At 36.1% G+C, this 18,925-nt stretch overlaps 1 protein-coding gene across 4 annotated transcripts in view; it reads right to left on the bottom strand.

Moving 5' to 3' along the window:
• Nucleotides 1-891: 891 nt before the first annotated feature.
• The window catches only part of ibtk (inhibitor of Bruton agammaglobulinemia tyrosine kinase), a 57,458-nt gene continuing 39,424 nt past the window's right edge, over nt 892-18,925 (bottom strand). Inside the window, exons 22-28 of one of the 4 annotated variants that reach the window (XM_048151931.1) lie at nt 17,136-17,275; nt 16,101-16,216; nt 15,930-16,016; nt 15,681-15,833; nt 8,192-8,386; nt 4,598-4,724; nt 892-1,774 (exon numbers count right to left, since the gene is read on the bottom strand). In XM_048151931.1, coding sequence (XP_048007888.1) covers nt 1,649-1,774; nt 4,598-4,724; nt 8,192-8,386; nt 15,681-15,833; nt 15,930-16,016; nt 16,101-16,216; nt 17,136-17,275 — 944 coding nt within the window. In that variant the 3' untranslated portion in view covers nt 892-1,648. Of the gene's footprint in view, nt 1,775-4,597; nt 4,725-8,191; nt 8,387-8,701; nt 8,747-10,337; nt 10,375-15,680; nt 15,834-15,929; nt 16,026-16,100; nt 16,217-17,135; nt 17,276-18,925 lie in introns of those variants that run through there. The other 3 variants (XM_048151930.1, XM_048151933.1, XM_048151932.1) reach the window with 3 other exon arrangements.

The raw sequence follows: 18,925 nt of genomic DNA, 5'->3' as shown, positions 1-18,925 counted from the left end.
CGATCCTCAACAAATATAGTGCACAGCCTCATGTAGTTATGCAAAACAAGATACACATTAAATTTTATTTTAATTTTTGTAATTATGACAAGTTTTTAGTTGTAGTGCCCCCTATGGGCAGACATTGGCACACCTTGGCATTCATCCTCAGAATGACCTGTTGTCTATGCATTTCAAGTTTCAAGTTTGGACATTGCATTGAGCAGATTCAGGTTGAGTAGTCAAAATCGAAGCCTTATGTCTTCACAACGCTTTATTGAATCAAACTTTTTGTAACATTTTGTCATGAGGATGCTGGGATGATACGTGCCAAGTCTCGTGCAAATCTAACCAATGGCCTAGGAAGATTTTTTTTTTTTTTTTTTTTTTTTTTTTTAAAAGTAAGTTTTTCAGAAAATTTAAAAAGACAGAAAATGTCTCAGGATGAACAAAATTGGATGTATTACAGCAGAAAAAGAATAATTGGCAGAACAGTAAATACAATGAAGTTCAGCATCTTGGCTGCTTGGACCCCTAAAGAAAGGGAAGTGAATGAATCAAGGGCAAAGACTGTTCATAGCAATTTTGAGGTTCAGGGTTTGGCAAACTTGATTGTCTTAACCAGTGCATAAAATGTAAAAACAAGGTATTAAATAATATTATATGGTCTTGGCCTTAACCAAGCCACAGTGCCGGAATGCTAGAATGACGGTGAATTATTTTTATTTTAAGATACTTGCTCCTCTCTCAGATTAATATGCATTTGTACGGCTATCTGTCAGACCTACAGTGCCAATGGAGATCTGGAGACTCATAGATCACGACATGAGGGTGAGTAAATGATGACAGATCATGTTCATTTTTGGGTGAACTATCCCTTTAGAGATGCAAGAAGACACATAAAACAATCGGTGATGCTCACATTCAGCTCTTTATTTCATGCCACTGCAAATATCTTCTCTTAACATTAAGCAAAAATGACACAGGGTTATTCAAAGAATGAACAATGATCTTTTTTTTAAACTATAGTACCAATCATATTCTGATAGTGACATAAACATAAAAACTATCATTACACCCAGCCCCAAATGAGAATGTTATTTATGTGGATTGCACGAGGAAGCAAAATATAAAATGCATATTTGTAAATCTCAGCTCCTTTCGTCGGGCACAAATTTCTTTTAAACTAGCTGCTTCAAACAGCCCTTGTGAGCAACCTAATAAAGCCTTTATTGCTTTTCACGGCTGATTGGATTTTCTTCATCTTGCCACAATGGGTGAGTTTTATGTGTGTGTGCCTGGTCTCCATAAGGAACACACACACGCACACGGGCGCACATGCACACACACTCGCACAACCTGTGGGATCACTGCACCACATGAACATTAAAAAAAGAAAAAGAAGAATAGATACAAACATCCTTTGGCACATGTGGAACTCTTCGGAGCTAAGAACAATAGATTACACTTCACATTCCAGTCTTTTCTCATGAGAAAACAGCTAAATTAATGATGAAAGAAAGAAAAAGCAAGCTGTCTAAGAAAACAAGTGTGCATTTTGCAGAATAAGGTGAGGAAAACAGAACAGGGCTTGTGATGCACCTTAATACTGCCTGAAACATGAGCGTGAGCGTGATGTCACGGGTGTTACGGCAACGCTGTGTTAGCATCAGTGTTTGTTCCAGGTGGGGGCGGCGATTGGACCTTGTGGTGATCTTTCCACCAATATCAGCTCCTCTGGATTATTAACGGCCTTGTAATGGAGTAACAGGTCCTGAATGGCTCGTTCTTCAATCTACAGTAAAAATGAGAAGAACAGAATATAAGTGTCAATGACAAAAGTATTTGAAAAATCTAGTGTAATACACATTTGCAAAGTTCTTAGAGATGTATACTACTTGTTAAATAATTGGGGTCATAAGATTTTTTAAAAAATGTTTCTGAAAGAAGGCTGCATTTATTTGATCAAAATACAGTAAAAACAGTAAAACTGTTTTTGCAATATTACTACAGTTTTCTATCTGAATATATTTTAAAATGTAATTTATTCCTGTGATCATTTTCAGCATCATTACTCCAGTCTTCAGTGTCACATGATCCTTCAGAAATCATTCTAATATGATGATTTGATGCTCAAGAAACATTTCTGATCTCTATACATTTCTGATATATATATATATATATATATATATATATATATATATATATATATATATATATATATATATATATATATATATATATATATATATATATATATATATATTTATTAGGAAATATATATTAGGCTGCTGTCACTTTAAGACATGACACACGGATCCATTATACTGTTACACATGCGTTTTCTTTCTCAGTGGTATTTGAGTGCAATAGCAGTGAAAAAGAACTCAATTTAGTACTGAGAGATGGCTTAAAGGTCCCATTTTTCGTGTTTTTTTGAAGCTTTGATTGTGTTTATAGTGTGCAATATAACGTGTTCATGTTTCGTGTGTAAAAAAACACAGTATTTTTCACATAATTTACTTATCTGTATACTGCTGTTTCCACTGTCATAAAAACGGGCTGATGACTTCCTTGTTCTATGAAGTCCCTCCTTCAGAAATACGTAACGAGTTCTGATTGTGCCAGCGGTTCCTGTGTTGTGATTCGACAGCAGCTTAGCGAACCTTGCCCGGAAAGGTCACGCCTCTTACCATAACGGGGAGATGCACGCGCTCAGTGTTATTGTAAACATGTCTTTAATTTTACCCTATCAATTTGAGCCGGAATCAGACCCGGTGATTGGACTGCGGGATGAAAATAACAGCGTTTCGACGACATGGCGACAAACACACTCTACAAACGCAACTCTTGTGTATTCCTGTGGGCGGAGGTTAGTCAAAAAACTGTTTTAGTGACGTCATTAAAGAAGGAAGTAGAGGGATGTAGTCCAAACTGGCCGTTCGATGTAGGCGACTTCTGTTAAATAAAATATCTCGCTTGGCATTGAACTTTGAGCTTTAAAATTTTACAGATTTTATTTATACTCTAACAACAACATTACACACTAACTAAAGTTTGAAACATGGGATCACGAAGAACAGGACCTTTAATGTGGCGCACTTTGGGTGTGAGCACAAAATCTGTTGGAATGAGTAAAATAATGAGCAATAAGCACAATCCCACGCCGAAATTCAAGCTCAGTAACACCAGCAATATTCATCTGGAGCAAATGAAACGAGTGAGGGGAGGCGGGTTTGTGTGTCAACTCGCTGTCGGAGTAGCTGTACAATAGTGTATTATTTCAGATGCCTTTTTAAAAGACTACAAATTAAAATGTAAAATGTATATATATTATATATATAAAATTCAAGTTGGCAGGTGTTAATGTCAAGCCCCGATTATCAACGTTGAAAACAATTGTGCTACTTTATATTTTTGTAGAAACCAAGATATATTTTTCTCAGGAATCTTTAGAAAGTTCAAAAGAACGGCATTTATTTGAAATAAAAGTCTTTACTGTCACTCAACATTGTCTTTTTCATACAATTCTACAATTTTATAACATTTTCAATCACAGTTTAGATTTAAATATGATATCAAGTATACACTGAGTACACAAATGTACACATCTTAATCATTATCATTCAAAAAGCAGAAATGCTTCAAAGTAGAAAATGTTTTGTTTTTGAATCATGAATATCATGCTGTTTTCTTGCAGTTATACAATTTGACAATCTGAACTAATGCCATTGTCAAGTTAAAGTCACTGTTTTTAAAGGGTTAGTTCACCCAAAAATGAAAATTCTGTCATTTATTCCTCACCCTCATGTCGTTCCACACCCGTAAGACCTTCGTTAATCTTCGGAACACAAATTAAGATATTTTAGTTGAAATCCGATGGCTCAGTGAGGCCTCCATAGGGAGCAATGACATTTCCTCTCTCAAGATCCATAAAGGTACTAAAAGCATATTTAAATCAGTTCATGTGAGTACAGTGGTTCAATATTAATATTATAAAGCGACGAGAATATTTTTGGAGCGCCAAAAAAAACAAAATAACGACTTATTTAGTGATGGCCGATTTCAAAACACTGCTTCAGGAAGCATCTGAGCACAGATGAATCAGTGTGTCGAATCTGCTGTTCGGAGCGCCAAAGTCACGTGATTTCAGCCGTTGGCAGTTTGACACGCGATCTGAATCATGATTCGACACACTGATTCATTTGTGCTCCGATGCTTCCTGAAGCAGTGTTTTGAAATCGGCCATCACTAAATAAGTCGTTATTTTGTTTTTTTTGGCGCTCCAAAAATATTCCCGCCGCTTTATAATATTAATATTGAAGCACTGTACTCACATGATTTAAATATGTTTTTAGTACCTTTATGGATCTTGAGAGAGTAAGTGTCATTGCTGTCTATGAAGGCCTCACTGAGTCATCGGATTTCAACTAAAATATCTTAATTTGTGTTCAGAAGATTAACGAAGGTCTTACGGGTGTGGAACGGCATGAGGGTGAGTAATAAATGACAGAATTTTCATTTTTGGTTGAACTAACCCTTTAAGTCAACACAAGACTTAAATTTGTCAGGCAAAGGTGTGTCTATGTCACATGCACATAATACAGAATCTCGTCACCTGTATGAGTGCTAGCGGCTTCTCACGGCTGCGGATAAGTGCGGCTTCCTGTTTTCTCTCTTCCTCCACAATGGAGGCAAATGTAGAGGTGGACGGAGGGCTGCCAGCTGCCCTCAGCACCCAAGGGCTGATGGGAAGAGAAGAAAAAAGAAAAACAAAGTTCAATGCTTACCGATGCAAAGGCTGAACTTCCTCCAAAGAGAAATAACAAAGCAGCTTCCAATCTTTCGAGCAGTAGACATGTGAATTGTGAGGAACAGTATTTGGAAAAGCTGATGCACATCCATAAACGACAGAAAAAAAAGATTATTATTATTATTATTATTATAAGCTCTGTCTACATTGGTGGAACTATCCTTGTATTGTACTAGTCGAGGTTGATATGGGACTTATAAAGTAATTAGTAATGCATTATTTAGAGTAATTAGTACAGTAACTACACTGTTGAAGATGTAATCATTTACTTTTATAACTTACCCAACACTGTACACAACACAAAAACAACAAAGGTAAAACAACGACTTTCCACCTGAGAGCAGCGATACAGTGATTTCCTACAGCCTGTCCAACCGGCTACTGCCTCCTCATCGCACGCTCGTAAATACAGATGACGTCGAGCCCCAGGGATGAGAGTGTTTGTGACAAAGTTTGCCCTTATCAATAGAGATTACGATCACAGACGGGCAGTGGAGCGCTGCTGATAAATATTCAGACCTCTGCTCGAGCGCTGGAGTCATAAACACGGGCCCAGCGGGCAGCTGATGTGACCGAGAGACAGAGACAGAGAGACGCCTTGCCACAGTCACACATCTGCAGCTCAGGTCAGATCAGTGCTGACACATGCTGAAGGAGGAAACGTCCTACTAGACGTCCTGGAGAGCAGAACATCCCAGAAAACACAGGAGCTGCTGGTGCGCCACATATAGACACATGTCCACTCCCCTCCCCTCCTATTGCATTTGGGTCCATTTTAACCCCCAAGAGGTACATAAAACTTGTGTTAAAGGGTTAGTTCACCCAAAAATGAAAATTATCCCATGATTTACTCATCTCAAGCCATCCTAGGTGGATACGACTATCTTCTTTCAGACGAACACAATCAGAGTTATATTAAAAAATATCCTGGCTCTTCTGAGCTTCATAATGGGAGTAAATGGTGCTTGAGATTTTGAAGCCCAAATAAATGCATCCATCCATCATAAAAGTAATCCACAAAAATTCAGAGGGTTGATAAAAGCCTTCTGAAGCGAAGCGACGCGTTTTTGTATGACTTAAGATGTAAGAGTAGTGTAAGCTTGCAGTTTAAACAAATAGAGCTGGGCAACAAACTCAAGCTACTCTTCTCATATATCGACATCCTCCAACATTTTTCTTTAAATATTCTCATTTTTGACTTCTAATTCGTGACCGGTGTTTTGCTTTGCTCTCTCCTCGCCATTATGTTATACGTCGGGTCAGACGTCACTCTTTTGCCGTAACTCGACTTGCGTACGGCTGTTGCCGGAAGCCAGTTATTATAGTTTATAAAGTTATAAATAACCCTCTGGAGCTGTATGGATTATTTTTATGATGCACATTTTTGGGCTTCAAAATCTCATCCTCTAGTCAAGTACAGCTTTTTTAGTCCAGACGCAGCCGACGCGAGGTGACAACACTGTCAATTTTTGTTGATGTCGGTTTGGTGTGTCCCAGGCTTTAGACTGTCAATATACACATTCTTTCCAGATTTTTTTTTTAAACAAAAATGTGAGAGATGTAACCATTTAAACTAAATTGTTACAACTTTTGCATTCAGGTCCATTTTGACTTGAAAGTGAAATGTGGCTTTAAATTATACTGGTTTGATATATTGGTCAGATTCATCTCAAATTACTTCTATAAAATAAATTCAGCAATTTTCCTACACCTATGCACGCACACACACTTTTTCCTTTCCACTGGGACAGCATTTTGTTTATAAACATGCTTGCACATACACACAATAATTCTGGGAAAAAAAATGAACACAGGCCAACTTTTTGAGCAATGTTGCCAGGCAATGTTGCAGAGTGATGTTGCTTGAGCACTTCCCATTGAGAATGGGCAACACATTTCTATTTGGATACTTTAGATTGAAATTTGTTGCCTATTCTCAATGGGAAAGTGCCCAAGCAACATCGCTTGGCAACATTGCTCAAAAAGTGTGTATCATCACCTTAAATCCACATTTCACTTTGCTGCCACCTACTGATGAAACACTGCAGCATGAAAAGGAGATTCAAGCTGTTTATCATCACTCTTTTTTCATATGAGAGTAAAAGTTTATGCAAGAAAAATGAATATATTTTGTTTGAAAACATTTCAGAGTAATTTAGAGAAAATAATATGTAGGTTTCATACATTTAAACTGTTTTGAGCAGTCATGAGTTACAAATTTCATTTAAATTTAATTAGATGAATTATCACAATAATCATGTGTCTAATGATATATTCAAATAAATTTCTCATAAATATTGATAAAATATTTTCTTGCATCACAGTTTTTTGCTGAAATTCTTGAAAAATTTGAAATTGAAATAAAAAAAAAAAAGAAAAAAAAAAAAAAAAAAGGAGAAAGTGAAGTAATAGCATGGTAAAAACATGGTAACATGCACACTTGTGCATTCACTCAATAATGAGAAGCTATTGCACCACAAATACAAACAAAACGGCACTTTGCTATTAGAGATTAAAGGGACGGGGGCTTAAGATTCAAGATTTCAAGATGCACGTCCAAGAACATCCCATGCACAAAGAAAACAGAATCAGCCTAGAATCACACCGGTAACTGTCAATAGATGTCCTGTAACATGCGGCTTCAGTCTTCACTGAATACAGCAGCTCAGTCACATGAGACTGTTCACACACAGGCCTTGTTATATAGAAGCATTACAGCGCCATCTACTGGAATATACAAATGAACAATAATCAGAATAATATCTGCTCTCACACACAAGCTCTTATCCAAAACCTTGTGAGTGTCTGGAAAAGCAGAAAAACATCATCAGTGCACTACAAACAGCCTGTTTAAATGGGAGGCAGCAGAAGACACCTTATTCTGGCCAGATTTTAAGAAGCTAAGTAATGTTTCTATTCCAGCTTATCAACATCCCTGTACTTAAAGCAATGTCTAAGAGTCAGCATTCTGGCGTATAACCTGGAAGTGCTACACTGCGTTCACTGCATCAACTGCGTAGAAGACTGACAAGGTCGAGAAGAAATTGTTGTTTTGTTTTCACACACAAAAAGTATTCTCGTCGCTTCATAACATTAAGGTTGAAACACTGTAGTCACGTCAACGGTTTTAACAATGTCTTTACTACTTTTCTGGACCTTGAATGTGGTAATTGCATTGCCTTCTATGGGAGATTAAAAAAAAAAAATCTCTCAGATTTCATTAAAAATATCTTAATTTGTGTTCTGAAGATGAACGAAGGTCTTACGGGTGTGGAACTACATGAGGGTGAGTAATTAATAACATAGTTTTCATTTTTGGGTGAACTAACCCTTTAAGCCTTGTCTGTGAATGTGGGGATTAGTGAATGGATATTGTGCATTGAACGAGATGTTCCTCACCCAGCTGGTTTATCCGGGTCACTGTTCTCGGCACATTTAAAGGTCACTCTTTTGGCACATAGCGGCGGTCCTGCAGTAGCCACTGGACTCCTGGCCTTCACTGGGGAAACTGGAGAGGGTTTTCCACGCCGTTCCTCCTCGACTAAAAGATCCCGGAAGGAACAGGAAGAGGGCGGGGACTGAACTGCTGTCGACCTGACAACACAGTGATGGAAGGTTTGGGTGAGTGAGGAACTGATGAACGAAACAATGGCAGGACAAACATCATCTACATTCACTGTTTCCAAAATGAGACAAAGTTAAAATCATCCTCAGAGTTAAAAGTTCACTTCAGAATTAAAATTTCCTGATGATTTACTCACCCCCATGTCATCCAAGATGTTCATGTCTTTCTTTCTTCAGTTGAAAAGAAATGAAGGTTTTTGAGGAAAACATTCCAGGATTTTTCTCCATATAGTGAACTTCACTGGGGTTCAACGGGTTGAAGGTCCAAATGTGTTTCAGTGCAGCTTCAAAGAGCTCTACATGATCCCAGACGAGGAATACAGGTCTTATCTAGAGAAACCATTGGTAATTTTTGAAAAAAATAAAAACAAATTTATATATATACTTTTTAACCACAAATGCTCATCCAGCGTTTACAAAGCAATCGTGCAAAGACAGTCAAGCGGCCTTTACCACCAAAAAACAAAACAAAACAAAACAGTAAAGTAAAGTAAAAAACAACGATGTCGGGTGATTTGGAAGTTGGAGGAGAAAATGAGATGTTTTTCGCCCTACCGTGATACTTCCACCTACGTCACGCGTGACCTTTCCAACATGATGATTACAAATCAGAAATGATTGCATCACAGAGCAGTGCAAGATGAGCATTTGTGGTTAAAAAGTATATATATATATATATATATATATATATATATATATATATATATATATATATATATATATATATATATATATATATATATATATATATATATATATATATATATATATATATATTTTTTTTTTTTTTTTTTTTTTTTTTTTATAAAACGACCATACGTTTCACTAAATAAGGCCCCGTCCACGCGGAGACGCGTTTCAGTGAAACCGCACAAATTGTTTATCGGATAGGCGTTTCGTCCACACGGATCCGGCGTTTTCGAAAGGTGAAACCGGTATTTTTTGAAACCGGGTCCCAGAGTGGAAAAATTTGAAAACGCCGGCTTGGCGTTGTCGTGTGGACGGGGCAATCCGTATATTTTCTAAAACGATGATGTCATCACCCCACGTGTCGACCCCTAGTCAGACACGCTAACACCACAAAACAGCACCAACAACAGCAATAGCAGACTCTACATGCTTGCATTCATGCTGCAGAAGCTACTGAACCAAAATAAAGTGTTATTTCTAAGCTTTGCTAAAGTTTGTATTCAGCGCGCAAGGTTTATGCGCATGCTCCAAGTCTTCTTCGCTGCTTTAAGTGCATTTCTGCGGCAGAATTACAGCGCCACGTAATGGTCTGGCATGTATACTACATCGTTTTGAGTCGTTTCAGTGGTTTCGTGTGGACGCAGATATTTTTTGAGACGAGGAAAAAAAAAATATCGGTTTAGGGTAAGCTCCGGCTTCGTGTGGACGTAGCCTAAGACTCTTATTCCTCGTCTGGGATCATGTAGAGCTCTTTGAAGCTGCACTGAAACCTTTTGGTTACTGTTGAAGTCCACTATAAGGAGAATAATCCTGGAATGTTTTCCTCAAAAACCTTAATTTCTTTTCGACTGAAGAAAGAAAGACATGAACATCTTGGATGACATGGAGGTGAGTAAATTATAAGGAAATTTTAATTCTGAAGTGAACAAATCCTTTAAGATAGGGCCTTTTGACTAATTTCCTTAAGGTGACATATTGTGTGTTTATGTTTCCAACTTTTTTTTTGATAATCTTTTATTTTTTAATAATAAAAACAGATACAATTTTTAGCGATAGTAAATGCACTATTAGGAATCATTAATCTAGGCAAAAATATACAATTTATACAACTTGTTAAATGTTAAAATGTATTATCATCATCAGGATTATTATCTAAAACTAAACACAAAACCCATCAAAAAACATAAGGGGGGGTGTTTTGTGCTTTGCTGGAATGGTTTGCACATTCATTTGCTGCTGACACCAGTCACACTTGCTGAGGGCAATAACTGAAAAACAATTTGACCAATAGGGACAACAATCAACTGTAGTGTGCGAGAAGATGGGATCAGAAAATGGTCAAATCAATGCAAATACGTTTACAGGATTTATAATTATTCAATAATATTATTCATTAGACTGCACTGATACTATCAGATGAGAAGAAAACTTGAACTGAACAATGACACTATTGCCTTCTGAAGAGCTGCTTATAGCCAAATCGAATTTGTTTCATAATTGATGAATTTTGCAACATTGACACTGATATTGAACTGAATCGACACTTGAGCTGAATAACGATACTATTGTCTTCTGGTGCTTTAAGGCAGGCGTTCCCAAACTTTTCAGCCCACGACCCCCAAAATAACGATGCTAGTGACTCGCGACCCCCACTATCTTCGGGGGTGGTTAAAGAATACAAATGTTGTGCGCAATGGCGCACACACACTAGCACCTGTTTCACACATAGGCCTACTCTGTTTGCGGTGCGCCCATATTAACGGTTAGAGCGTTCACACTGCACACGGATGCAGTCCAGCAGTGCGATCCACAAAGGCACCGTGCAGCCATCAGTTATGCTGCACCGCGCTGAATTAAAACGATAGCACACTGTTCGCATTAAAATAAACATTGATGCGAAAAACTAGTAATTTCACCACAGATGCATATATTTTAAAGTCTCTGTTACACAGTCAACATGTTTTTCTTGCCTTGGGTAAAGCAAGGAAACAAGCACATTACCTGGCATTTAGGTGAACAAGGAGACATAAAGATAGCACTCGTCTATTCGTGAAGGTGGAAAAACAAAGTTCTTTATGACCTGAGGGATTTCTTGTAAAAAGAGTCACCTGCTTTTGTCTATTTTAAGTTTTACTTTAAAATGTTTGTGATTTTAACATAAAGCTTATGTTTACATGTTTTGCCACTTGCGTGAGCAACGTAAAATATAAATCAAAAGTATAACTTTATATAATGAATTGAATAGAACATTTAAATGTAGTGCGTTTAAACGTGACATATGAAATACAGTGCAAAGAGAATCGCAACGCTGACAGGCCATGTTCAGTAACAACTTTTGGATTTGAAATAAAAATAAGTAAATGTTGTGTTTGTGATATACAGCCACGGATCAGTTGCACACTGCAAACGCGGCAGATGTGAAAACACAATAGCGTGTGCTGCTTATGTACCGCAAAGGCATGATGGTGGTGCTTCTCCACTCTCCTCCGCTGGCCTCCTTCCATTGTCTTTGGTCGATATTAACCGACGTTTAATTTCGGCAAAAATAATATCCAAAGCTTAAAGCCTAAAGAATTACCTGCATGCACATGTCTGAATGTTTAACATCAGGGACGTGCACAGACATTTTGGGGGGCAGGGGCTCAAGTGGAAAAAAGGGCACTTCTCATAATTATTTATTTAAAAAATAATGAACCCTTAAATATATTAAGACAACTTTGACTTCACTTACACTCACGCAATTGTTTTATACTCCACAGATTTCTACAAAATGATCAGTTCACACAGAGACCATGGTCTTCTTTAGTATTCACTAGGTTTATCACAAGAGCAGGCAACAGCAACTATTTTCAAGTAGCTATATATATTTAGAATAAATGACTGCACCAAGGAGAGGGACATAGTTTCACTAATAATTTATTTTGCACAAATCAATAAATCGATTAAATTTTTTGGTCTTATTGGAATACTTCTTTCATGATGTGGACAATTTGAGGCTTCCTTTTGTCTTCCTTTTGGAGCAAAAAAGAGAATTATTCAAAGTTGTTTTCTTTCTGTGCTGGACTATGGCGATGTAATTTATATGCATGCTAATGTATCTACACTAAAAAAATTAGATTGTATATATCATGCTGCAATACGATTTGTAACTAATGCTCCTACACGTACCCATCATTGCATTTTGTTTGACTTGGTTGGCTGGCCCTCCTTGTATCGGAGGAGAAAAATGCATATGTTGATGTTTATTGCCAAAGCTTTAATAGGTAAACTGCCTTTGTATATCTGTAGTCTCTTATCTTATTGTTCTGGTAGTTATAAAACTAGATCGTCTTTTAAATTACTTTTAACTGTGCCTAGATCATACTCTGAATTTGGTAAAACTGCCTTTTCTTGTTATGCGCCTAGATTTTGGAATGAAATGCAGAATACTTTGCGGCTTGACGTGCTCCCATCTTTTAATATTTTTAAAAATCTTTTGGTGTCTTACTTGAAAGAATCTTGTTCTTGTTTTACTTAACATTTACATATTTTGTTAGTTCTGAGTGCTGGACAGGACTTTTTTTTTTTTTGTGTGTATTTTGGTTTTGAAGTGTTTTTGTGTGAAACTTTGTGTGCTTCCAATTTGGCCAGGACTCCCTGGTAGAAGAGATTTTTATCTCAATGGGACTATTCCTGGTAAAATATGGGATAAATAAAAATAAAATAAATTTTAAGATTTTACAATTTTAAGGTCCATTTTTGCTTCCATGTCTTTTACTCTAATGGAAAGAAAACTTAACCCTAACCCTACACATTTAGATGGAGTTTGTTTTAAGCCTACTACCCTCTGTCTGTTTGCATCTGTAGATTTCTTCTAAATTAACCAAAATAAGCTAATCTGCATATTTAAACACATCAGGAATTTTTTTTCCCTGAACTGTTAAAGGTGCCCTAGATTATGTTTTTAAAAGATGAAATATAAGTCTAAGGTGTCCCCTAAATGTGTCAGTGAAGTTTCAGCTCAAAATACCCCATAGATTTTTTTTTATTAATTTTTTTAACTGCCTATTTTGGGGCATCATTATAAACGCGCCGATTTAATGCTGCGGCCCCTTTAAATTCTTGTGCTCCCCGCCACCAGAGCTTGCGCTTGCCTTGAACAGTGCCTTAACAAAGTTCACACAGCTAATATAACCCTCAAAATGGATCTTTACAAAGTGTTTGTCATGCATGCGTCGGATTATGTGAGTATTGTATACTGTTATATTGTTTACTTTGATTCTGAATGAGTTTGATAGTGATCCGTGGCTAACGGGTAATGCTACACTGTTGGAGAGATTTATAAAGAATGAAGTTGTGTTTATGAATTATACAGACTGCAAGTGTTTAAAAATGAAAATAGCGACGGCTCTCGTCTCCGTGAATACAGTAAGAAACGATGGTAACTTTAACCACATTTAACAGTACATTAGCAACATGTTAACGAAACATTTAGAAAGACAGTTTACAAATATCACTAAAAATATCATGATATCATGGATCATGTCAGTTATTATTGCTCCATCTGCCATTTTTCACTATTGTTCTTGCTTGCTTACCTAGTCTGATGATTTGGTTGTGCACAGATCCAGACGTTAATACTGGCTGCCCTTGTCTAATGCCTTTTATAATGTTGGAAACGTGGGCTGGCATATGCAAATATTGGGGGCGTACATATTAATGATCCCAACTGTTACGTAACAGTCGGTGTTATGTTGAGATTCACCTGTTCTTCGGAGGTCTTTTAAACAAATGAGATTTATATAAGAAGGAGGAAACAATGGAGTTTGAGACTCACTGTATGTCATTTCCATGTACTGAACTCTTGTTATTCAACTATGCCAAGGTAAATTCAATTTTTCATTCGAGGGCACCTTTAATACATTATATATTATAACAAATGCCTGCAGAGGACGCCAAAAGCCTGCTGATTTTTGTTGTTAGACAGCACAGCACGATCAAATCCACGATCAAAGCCAACCATGATTAAAAAAATATATTATTAGTTAAATAATAATATTTGCCCACTTCTTTGTGATAGAAATGCTACAGCCACTGTAATTTCTTTAACAAGAATATGTGGACATCAAACATGCAAAGACAGAGCGAGGGTTAAACTTTTATTGATGTATTATCATGTGTAAGCGTAGATTTAAGAATAGCAGTAGCTGATGCTGTATTATGATTTTTAAATAGTTTTAATAAACCATGCATCCTTAGAAAAAATGTCTAATAATGTGGTTCATGGATGTGCATCCATGGAGTGCCCCTCTTCTGGTATTGACAGCCCAACCAATATGTTTACCATGGTTCAAAACGCAATGCATAGCACAATAAAATGATTGAAATTATAATATGACATAAATTTCATTAGTATCAAATCAGGCAGATGTGTTGATTGTGGTCAAACTATTAATGCAGCGTTAAATGTATAAATAACCCTTAAATAGCCAGAACTTTCAGGTTTGTGAACATAGGCTAGCCTACCTGAAAGAAATGCATGGTATGCATCCATCTAGGGCCTTTTTTCTTTTTCGCTTCTTATCGCCAGACAGCAGTTGCATTTTCGCGGGAATAGTTGTCACAAGTTTTCAGCCAGCGGCAAACTCAAGGTGAGGTGGGGCGTGGCACGCGTGCGTGCGGGCATGAATGGCGTGTCGCGGAGTGAGGGCATTTGAACTCGACAAAGCCGACCTAATATAGTATTTTTTTATTTGTTTTATACAGTAAATATATTTGTTTAACAGGGAAGCTGTGCGCAAACAGGAATATATTCATTTATTAAAAAAAAAAAAAAAAAAAAAAAAAACACCACAGAAAAAAGGGCACTTTCTCTCGAGGAAGAAAAAGGGCAGGGGCTCAAGCCCCTTTTTTGTCTATGTGTGCACGTGCCTGTTTAACATGGTGCTGTAAATTGACCTGCTGCAACTGATGCTGCTGCTACTATGTCGTATTCACCTCAGGAGTCATGGTCGACAGGAAGGAAAATCGAAAGGTTGATGGCTGTTTTCATTTGCATGGTTTTTGTTTTTAATTTCCACAATTTATGGCCCTCTAGCGGTTAATAAACAGAACTGCACGCGTCTTGCGGAAAAACATTGTAGCCGGAGCTACTTTTCTCCGTGTATGTCTATGGCGAGTCACGCAGTTAATGTGATACTCTGCGGCGGGTCCTACCAGTCTGGTCTGAAATAGTCCGAATATATAAACACTTATTATAAGTTAACATAATGATTCAGGGTAAGAAAAAAAACACGGTTTGGAAAATGGATTCATGTTGTACAATCTCATTGTATAATTTTTGTAAATTTTGAACACAAAAAAGTTACAGATAGCAGCTTTAAGTATTTTGTTACAATTATTGATAAAATCGGCTATTTCTAATCATTTAAAAAAAAAATTTAAAAAAAAAATTATTTCTGGAAATCATCTCGCAACCCCCACTTTGGGAACCACTGCTTTAAGGTCCAGAAGAGAGGACGTATTGTCACCCTACCTTTTACCCATTTCTGAGACATAATGGAATAAGGAAAGAAGAAAGCGATCAGGCTCTCACCAGGTCTTCACAGGTTTAACTGGAGTAACAGATGGTGGCAGATGGTTAGCAGACATGCTCTCTGTGCTTCCCTCTCTGGAGGCCAGAGCCATCATCTTCCTCTGCTTCTGAGACATCTTACTGGGAATGACCATGACTTTACTGCTGCTCGATCTGTTTTTCATTAAAAGAATAAGTAGAGAATGGAGTAAAAAAATGATTTAAGACACTTTTACTGTTTACTGTGCTCTGTGAACTACCGTGACTTACGAGCTGGGACTTTTGGCTGTGGCACCCAGGTTCAGTGAGTTGGCCTCCATCTCCATGATGGCCCTGAGGTCCAGGACAGGAGCTGGTCTACAGAGACTGAACATACATTCAGAATTACAGCCCTACCAATGAAGAATATCAACTGCTTGCGGTGACAGAGATTTAAATCACCTTGCTTTGACTGCTGGGATGGGTTCAGGGGTGGAAGATTTAGTGGGCACGGGGCCATTTTTCAAAACAGGTTGGCCAGGAGGTGTCTTTAGTCCCACTGGTCCACGCCTCTCCTCCTACGAAAAACAATTTATCTTAAATGGAGAGTTCATCCAACAATGATTTTGCCATCATTTACTCAGCCTAATGATGTATGAGAGCTCTCGCGGGAGGGAAAATTCTCAGAGAAAAATGGCTTAAATTTTGGTACTTTCACAGCTATTTTATTGTGCATTTAGCATGTTACAAAAGATATGTTAGAAAATGTTAGAAAAGATTATATTTCAAATAAATTCTGTCCTTTTCTAAGTTTCTGTCCATCAAAGAATCCTAAAAAAATTTAATCGCTTTTTCCACAAAAATATGAATTGTTTTCAACATTGATAAGAAATATTTCTTGAGCAGCAAATCATCATGTTAGAACGATCTCTGAAGGATCATGTGACACTGAAGACTGGAGTAATGATGCTGAAAATTCAGCTTTGATCACAGGAATAAATTATATTTTAAAAGATATTAACATAGAAAACAGTTGTTTTAAATTGAAATCATATTTCACAATATTACTCACAATTCTACTGTATTTTTGATCAAATAAATGCAGCCATGGTGAGAATAAGAAACTTAATTCAAAACATAAAAAAAAAAATTTAACCAACCCCAAAATTTTTGAACTATAGTGAATATAAATAACAAGCTTTAAAAGGAAGTAGCTGACAATTATCAGAATGTAGTAGTATATCTTAAAATTTTACTAATGGTATTGTTAAACTATACATAATTATACAGAGTACAGTATATATTACACTAAAATAATATCTTAATATATAAATATTATATTACACTAAAAATACATTTTTGGAAATCATTTTGGGTTAAATATTACCCAATAAATATTATTATTGCTTTATGTCACAAGTGTAAGTGAAAACCACATTTTGTTTAATTATATCAAATGTAGTTTTGTGAGTTCACAGTAAAGTGTTGGGTCATTACCTGCGTATCGGGCCGGTCCTGGAAGACAGGGGACTGCAGGTCTCGAGGGCTGCCCACTCCCATATAACTGCCCTCTGAGTCAGACGTGATGAGCTCCTGCAGAGACTCCACTGAACTGGCCTTCACCGAATGACCCAAACCTGTGGGAACACAACCAGTCCAAACTAAAATACGAAAATACTGAAATGATAGAAATGACCGAATAATTTACATCTGCTTTGATCTTGATCTTCAGTGTGCAGAGCACCATTTAGATCAGTGGTTCTCAACCTTTTTGGCTTGAAGGCCTCCATTGTCCAAAACTATATTTGGAGGCCCCAGATGTAAACTATAATATTTCTTTTGATATGATCTGCTGTAATTATGATCAAGCTGCTTATTTTCTAACTTTTTTTTAAACAGAAACTGGGAGTGTCAAAATACTAAATTGACCACAATTATTTTTGTGATTCCAAACAATTCAACAACTGAATATTCTTTAATAAAACAATATTTCATAATTAAATTTACCAAAGAAGCAGAAGTTAAATTTTTTTAATGAAAATAAAACATTGAGTTTAATTTAATTATATTAAATAAATACGTTTTATACATTTGAATAACTTTATTTATATATTATATATATATATATATATATATATATATATATATATATATATATATATATATATATATATATATATATATATATATATATATATATATATATATATATATATATATATAATTGTAGCAGTGTTAATTTTGACAGCAAATTGATTTATTAGTCAGTCTTTTGACTAAAATGCCATTTAGTTTTAGTCATATTTTAGTCATCAGAAATTGTTTTAGTCGATAGTCAACTAAATATCATAAGATCTACAGTAGATTTAGTCGACTAAAATCTAATTTAGTTAAACTGTAATGCGTTAAGTAAGCATTTCTCTAATAATACACAGATCCAATACATTGATATACATCTGATATTCTCCAAACTGTTTATGTTCACTTAAGACAACCAACTGTACTTTACTCGCCAAAACGGACGTTTTTGACCGTTCAAGTGCAAAAAGACATGAAAGAGCTCAATTCAGTACTTAACAGGGATTGACACACTTATCATTGAGGTACTATTATAGTTTTTGTTAAAAAAAAAAATATTAGATTTGATTTTTAGTTTTTCTGCTTTCATTGTAATTTTAGTTAAAAGTTTTATTAATTTTTTGTGTTGGTCTTTTAGTTTTTGCTTTTAAATGTCATTGTAGTTTTTTTATTTCTGTTTTAGTTATTTTAGTACATCGTGTTAGGCTAAAGTTGGAAACTAGATGAAATAAAATAAGTATTTTTTATATATTTATTTTCATTTCAGTTAACGTTTATTTCAAGTAATGAAGATTTTTTATGGTTTTAGGTTTAACTATAATAACCCCTATACCTGTAAAATATATTGAGTAATGTGTCAAATAATGTTCTTAGTCTTTCCTTCCTGCGACAGAAGATACAGTAGTTTACTATGAACGAAGTTAAATAAGTTAAATACAGTTTGTTGTGTAAACAAAATAACAATAATGACCAGGGGGAAAAAAAATAACTATAAACCACCCTGAAATACACCGTGACTCTTATTCTGAAATCTCTGCAGTCTGCACTGTAGCAGGCTGCTCATGAGGGAGATAAAATATGCGTTCTTACAACCGTCTAAAACAAACTACCATATAAACATTGTGTAGTAAACATTGTCATAATTCATCAACATTAGCTTATAAGCAATCGCTTGGCATAAATGTGCGCTATTCATTAATTGCGAAGCA

Source organism: Megalobrama amblycephala, linkage group LG13, assembly GCF_018812025.1.
Source record: "Megalobrama amblycephala isolate DHTTF-2021 linkage group LG13, ASM1881202v1, whole genome shotgun sequence".
In the NCBI taxonomy this organism is placed as follows: Eukaryota; Metazoa; Chordata; class Actinopteri; order Cypriniformes; family Xenocyprididae; genus Megalobrama; species Megalobrama amblycephala.
The sequence above is the reverse complement of the archived record's forward strand: the minus strand, read 5'-3'. Positions and strand labels throughout refer to the sequence as shown.